General features: G+C 31.1%; 1 protein-coding gene across 1 annotated transcript; it reads right to left on the bottom strand.

Moving 5' to 3' along the window:
• Positions 1-4,695: 4,695 nt before the first annotated feature.
• On the bottom strand, positions 4,696-6,112 carry LOC107949519 (probable ribosome biogenesis protein RLP24). The gene is made up of 4 exons (XM_016884187.2): positions 6,000-6,112; positions 5,457-5,570; positions 5,220-5,356; positions 4,696-5,127 (listed from the first exon to the last, which is right to left on the bottom strand). Exons 1-4 carry the CDS (start codon positions 6,078-6,080, stop codon positions 4,953-4,955), a joined length of 507 nt encoding a protein of 168 aa, XP_016739676.2. The 5' UTR covers positions 6,081-6,112; the 3' UTR covers positions 4,696-4,952.
• Between the last annotated feature and the right edge of the window lie 579 nt (positions 6,113-6,691).

The following is a 6,691-nucleotide window of genomic DNA, read 5'->3' as shown; positions in this document are numbered from 1 at the left end:
AACATCATGAAGTTATTGATGCAATTCGTGTTCATGAAAGGTGGAAAACAAATAGAATTTAGTTTGAAAATTTGAAGATTTTTCTATATAATAAAATTTTGCAAGAAATGTTTGTTTTAATTTTAAGAATTTTGTAGGGTTATACATGTTTAAATATTTTTATATTTTAAAAATATGATTTTTTTAATTTTTTTACAATTATTATTTAGAAAATTTTAAAAATATCAAAATAAATCTTTTAACAATAATTCACAGGCCAAATTAGCTATTAACCCTTTGACTTAAGGTGAAATGTTACTTTTTTAATGGAAATAACAACCGAGTGATAAAAATGTAACAATTTCACAACATTAGTGGCTATAGTGTAACTTTTGAAAGTTAGGTGACCAAAATATAATTTTAAACAAAGTTTAGAAATAAATGATGTAGTTTACCCAAAAAGCAATTACAGCAAGGAAAAACCAAGAATTTTGCAGCTAATTTTCCATATCCAATCTCATAAAAAAATATTGTCTTCGAACTTTCACAGAAAAATTAAATACTCATTCACTTTGATCCTACTTTTTATTTATTTATTTATTTGCTTTGTTGTTTTATGCTCTCTTCATTTTCATTTTTCTTTGTTTTTCTTCTTCTTTTTCATGCAGATTGATGTCGGCTCAACTTTTCTCAAATCATTAAAAATAATATATATACATTTTATGGAATAATAGTTTATGCACGTTTCAGGACGTGGTTCAAAACCCGTAACTATTGCACAAAGAACGTCACATGGAGGTCAATCTATTAAATGAGGCTCATTTGACCCACTTGAACTGGCCCGATGCAAATGCAAAGAACAAGTGGTAAAGCTCATTTACTTGGAAGCCTTGATGGCCCAGCAAATCACTTATGGAAAATTAGGGCTACTTTGGTAAATAGAAGAATTAATCTTAGAAGATTATAATCTGATAAGATTTGATTTTGTAATCTTAGGGATTATTTAAATCCTTTAATTGTAAATATGCTTCAATCTCATCCGTCGATGTAAAACTAGTTGTACTGTTGGATTTGGGGGAGGGTCTCCCCCTCATTTGTGACCATTCATTGTATTTTAAGGTGAATACATTTTTAGAGCATTTACTCAAACACCTTATGGGCATTGCTTTTATATGACTATTCTGTTCTCACAAGCTTTCTTTTGTCTTTGAGTTGCCTCCGCCATATTTTTGACACATTGGAGAAATTTTGTGAGAATTCTTACTTTGCAAGAGTTAGGCTGACTTAGGCGCATTTGAACCCAAGAAATCACCTAAGGTCGTATGGATTGCAAGATGAAAGTTCTAGCCTCGTGATACCCATTGGTGCATAAGTCTTATGTACCATCAGTGAATAATAAACATGACACATCATCATTAAATTAAACAAAAAATATGGAGGACTTGTAAATAAATACCAATAATTTTATTTTAACATAATTAAACATTAATCATAATTATTATAAATATTAATAACTATCATATTTAGGGTTTGAGTTTAAGGGTTTAGAGTCTTGGGTTTAAGATTTAGGGTCTCTAGTTTAGGTTTTATATTTTAGAGGTTTAACTTACATTTTAGGGTTTTAACTTTTAATTATAATTAGTTGCTATTCAATTATGTTTAAATAAAGTTATTAGTATTTATTTATAAATCATCCATTATTTTTTTTGTTATTTAATGACGAATTGTCATGTTATTATTCACCAATGGTGCATGATATTTATGCATCGATAGTGCATCAAATATTCTCCCATATTTTATTTATAGCCGAAAGTAAAATTTTGGCTTCAAATTTGAGAGAAGAAGAAGAAGAAACAGAAAAGCATTTTGTATACATATTCAAATATTTTTATATTTATAAAATATTATGAATTTTTAATTATTTTGTAGATTTTCTAATAAATTGTAGTCTTAGATTTTTTTTAATTTTTTTTAGAATTATTGTTAAGAAAGTTTTAAAAATATAAAAAAAATTAACTATAGCTCAAGGACCAAATTAACTATTAACTTTTTGAATTAAGGTGCTATGTTACTTTTTAAATTAAAGTTAACAGTTGAGTGATAAAAATGTAACAATTTGATAACGTTAGTGACTATTATGTAATTTTTAAAATTTAAGTTACCGAAATATAAGTTTAAAAAAAGTTTAGGGACAATTGGTGTAGTTTACCAAATTTTAACTTCCAACTAAAATATAGTGGCAAGTTTACACATTAATCCTTAATTTTGTTAGTTTATCAAATATCACATAAATTAGAGTCACGCTTAGAAAAGAAATTGATGCTACAACCCAAACATAATTTTATCTAATCCAATGAATTTTTTTATAATTAGCAAATTGTTATTTATAAAACACTAAATTCTCTTTAAACCCTTAAACTTTAAAAAATAAAATTAAGTTTTTTTTTTCTTTTTTTGCACTTAATTGAATTTTTCAATATTAAAATTGCAATCAATTAAACTCTTTGACAATTAATTTTAACGATCAACCGTAACGACGATCCTTTTTGGGGTTATTTTCACCCCATGGCAAGCCAAGATTGTGCCATGTGGTGAAAACTAATAATTTAAAATAATTGCAAATTATAAAAATTATAGAAAATCATAAATACTTGTACAAATTATAAAAAATAAAAAAAGTAACAATGACGAGTAAATTATAAAATATTTGAGGAAATTGACGTCGGGAAATTTATTTGTTCTAGACTGTGGAGCCATAGTATGGAGAAGTGTAAAACAAACTTGCAATACTAATTCTACTATAGAGGTAGAGTATGTGGCTGCTTTTGAGGCAACAAAAGAAGCAATATGGCTTCGAAAGTTCTTAAGCGGTCTTGAAGTCATTCCTGCTATAGAAAAAGCTATAACACTATTTGTTATAACAGTGTTGTAATGACTAATACCAAGGAAATAAAAAGTCACAAGAGGACGAAACACATTGATCAGAAGTATCGCTTGATACGAGAGGCAGTAGTCGAAGGAATTGTAGATATGATGAAAGTAGCTTATGAAGATAACCTTGCGGATCCGTTTACTAAGACTCTTGTAACTAGGAGTTTTAACAAACACGTCGAGGATATTGGAATGCGAAACATGACACATTTACTTCACTAAGACAACTCAGAGATTGTTGGGAAATGAGCTCATATTGTAGTAAACATGTAACTATTTTCTATTTATTTGAATGATGAATAAATAAATAAAGTTAATTTCACATTTCTGTAAAATAGAACATCGGTAATGACAATATATCACAAAGAAAAGAGAAATAAAAATGAAGAACACATAGATTTTTATGTGGAAACCCTTTCAGGGGAAAACCACGGGCAAATGAGAAGAAAATTCACTATGTCAAATTCGAATTATTTCAAGAGGAGTTTCGACTACATCTATTTATAGGTTGAAAAAACTTAATTCTAATCAAAGTCAAATATATTATGCTAATAAATGCTAAATATATTATACTCATAAATACTAAATATTCTAGAAATAAAATATATTTTGTTTAACTTGACTTCAAGCAATTTCTTAGAATTTGGGTCACACAACTCCAACAATCTCCACCTTAACACGAATTCTCAACGAACAACTTTTTCACCTCTTCCATAAAACCCCTTAAGCACTACACCAAAACAGGCTTTTAGCGGCGCTTTTTTAGGCCTTTAGCAGCGTTTTTTAGCGCCGCTAAAAGAATTTGCGGCGCATTGAGAAGCGTCGCAAAAAACGCCGCTAATGACAGCGTCGCTAACTTTAGCGGCGCTTTCCCACAAACGCCACTAAAGACCATGACCTTTAGCGGCGCTTTTCCCACAAACGACGCTAAAGACCATGATCTTTAGCGACGCTTTTCCGACAAACGTCGCTAAAGACCATGACCTTTAGCGGCGCTTTTCCCACAAACGCCGCTATAGACCATGATCTTTAGCGGCGCTTTTCCGACAAACGCCGCTAAAGACGATGACTTTTAGCGACGCTTTTCCGACAAACGCCACTAAAGACCCTGACCTTTAGCGACGCTTTTCCCAAAAACGCCGCTAAAGACCACAACCTTTAGCGACGCTTAAACAACAAACGCCACAATGAAGATGAGTTTTAGCGGCGCTTTTTAACAAACACCGCTAAAACATGGCTTTTGAAAAAATATTTTAATTAAATAATATTTATTTGTATGATAATTATTATATTATGTTTTGTTTTGATTTTAAGGATAAAAATATTAATTAAATTAAAATTTCTATTAAAATTTTAACTATAAAGCTAAATATATATTTCTATGTAACAGGAATATAAATTCGTACCGATTTCAAATATTTCCTATAAAAACCTGTCATGACAGTGATATATATTGCATGCTTGATAATATATCAACCATCACAACCGCATATATTTCAAGACAATTCACAATTCTTAAACACCCATTCTCACAGAAAAATTTGCTAAGTATGACAGGCTTCAGATTGTTGAGAAAAATCAATACAAAGATTTATAACCTCAAGCTATCAAACAATTCCATTCATCTAAAGACATCCTTCATAGAAAATTTATGAGCACTATATCATACTCATTTATCAGCTATTAAAAAATTAACGGCATGTATGACCTTGCAGTTCAATTAATCACCACATTTCGTCCAGCAAGCACTTTATTGGCTTTTTATAAAATTTAAGATTCTTAGACTATCCCCAGAAATTATCAGTCTAGATATTCAACACCACATTTAAAAGGGAAAAACAAAGATAATCCGTTTTTAATGACTTTTCCATAATTAGTGACTACAAAATATGCTACTCAAAACAATAACATTTGAACATGCTAATCAAAATTCTGGACCGCTAGACACAACATAAAAAACCTCTTGATAACTTAAGCCACGAGTTGCATGCATAAGATTTTGGTGGACAAAAATACCAAGCCGAGGAACAGCAGAAGCAATTTCAGTCTTCCATGGGCTGATTCTCTTCTGTCTGTGCTTGGGACACATTGACTTTGATTTTTGGAAGACAAAGAGATGAATCTTGTGCAAGTGCGAGCGGAGCTTTGACCAAGTGAATGCCCAGCTCCAATTGCTTCCTTGCTTCTTTCTGCCTCTGGACTTTGCCTGTCTTAAGCCTGGAAAAAGATTTAAAAATGGAAGGGTTATTATTTACTAAAGTGCATGTTATAATATCTTTCAATGGGAACTGAAAGCACCACAAACCAACCTGTTTTTGATGTGGTCAGATGCCCTGTCTGATATGATTTTATCAATCTTTTTAATGGCCTTCAGAGTATTCTCTGCAAGGTTTCTATCATATCTCTCCGGCCTATTACGTTTTCTCTCAAACTCAAATGTTGAATCCTGGTGCAAAAAGAAAAGAAATAGAAATCATGCAGTGTTTTGGTATAAGCATTGTAATAATGCAATAAAAAGTCCAAAATCAATGCCTTAGGTCTATCACCTGTGTCATGTCCTTTCCATGCAAACGCCTATAGGCCTTGGTCCATTTTACTTTACGGGGATTCCTCTTCATCTTGAAGTTCTTGTGGCATTTCGATTTACAGAAACGGAAAATCTGCAAATGTTTGGACCATCAGAAATTAAAATCAATGCAAACAGCACAAATGACATGTAGGGAACATAGTACTATAAATTATTTTAATTGATGCCCTCAATCTGGCATAAATGTTGCTGAAAACTGCATGTATCTGAACACTGCCAAGCATAAACACATACCAAGTATCAAATTTTAGGCCACTACATAGAGAAATGCAACAAAAAAGAAAAATACTGCAACGAGAGTAACTAAAAAATGGATGAGAAAGACAGAAAGGCGACTTCTGGACAAACCAAAGGCCAACTCCATAGAATCAAACCAAATGTGTAGCATGATAAGCCAATATGGATAATAACTAAATAGAAACAAACAAAAGCGAAGAACCTTTAAGAGCAATAAAGTAATATAACCTTTGAATACATGTAAAAGTAAGAAAGAAACTCCTACCTTGGCATCGTTGCGAACAAATTGAATACCATGCCCCGGATATACAGTGGAGGAACAAAACCAGCACTTCTCTAATCTCATTCTTCTTAAATTAACTAACAAAACACAATTTCCTAAACAGAAAATAACATTGACAATATCAGAAATCATTTCATAAAGAGACTAATTAGCAAAATTTAAGGGGGTATCACAATCTTAAATTGCATAAGTTGACATTAGCATGAAAAGAGAATCATGTATAACCTGAAGCATATGATACTTCCGTACATTCAATTCATCAGGTTTTCAAGTTTATTCGTCAGAAATTATCAAGCATAGGCGAGACATAAAAACCCTAATAAAGAAATTCCACCTAATTATTTTACCCAAGTGAAATATTATAGACGGTGAAGTATTAAACCATTCCAGGTACCATAAAATAGAAATAGGAGTCATTTCTTACCGCAAACTAGCTACAATAGCCAACACACAATCCCTTCTAGCTCCTATATAAACAAATAATCATTAATCCTATTCACTGCATCCCAATCTGACAAGCTTAGAGTAGTCAATAAACCAATTATTCATTAATGTATAATAACAAAAGAATCGAACATTTGGTCTCTATAATGCAAATTAAATGACAGCTTTAGATGAAATTAAAATAGGAGATACACTGTAGAACATACAAAGATAAGGAAAATAGTAGCAAA

This window comes from Gossypium hirsutum, chromosome D02 (assembly GCF_007990345.1).
Source record: "Gossypium hirsutum isolate 1008001.06 chromosome D02, Gossypium_hirsutum_v2.1, whole genome shotgun sequence".
NCBI lineage: Eukaryota > Viridiplantae > Streptophyta > Magnoliopsida > Malvales > Malvaceae > Gossypium > Gossypium hirsutum.
This window is presented reverse-complemented; position numbering and strand designations above follow the sequence as displayed.

Coding starts and splice junctions, on each gene's coding strand:
- LOC107949519 (XM_016884187.2), bottom strand. CDS start 6,080: ATGAGATTAGAGAAGTGCTGGTTTTGTTCCTCCACTGTATATCCGGGG. Junction 5,571..5,999: donor TTGTTCGCAACGATGCCAAG/GTAGGAGTTTCT, acceptor AAACATTTGCAG/ATTTTCCGTTTCTGTAAATC. Junction 5,357..5,456: donor ATGGAAAGGACATGACACAG/GTGATAGACCTA, acceptor TTTTTGCACCAG/GATTCAACATTTGAGTTTGA.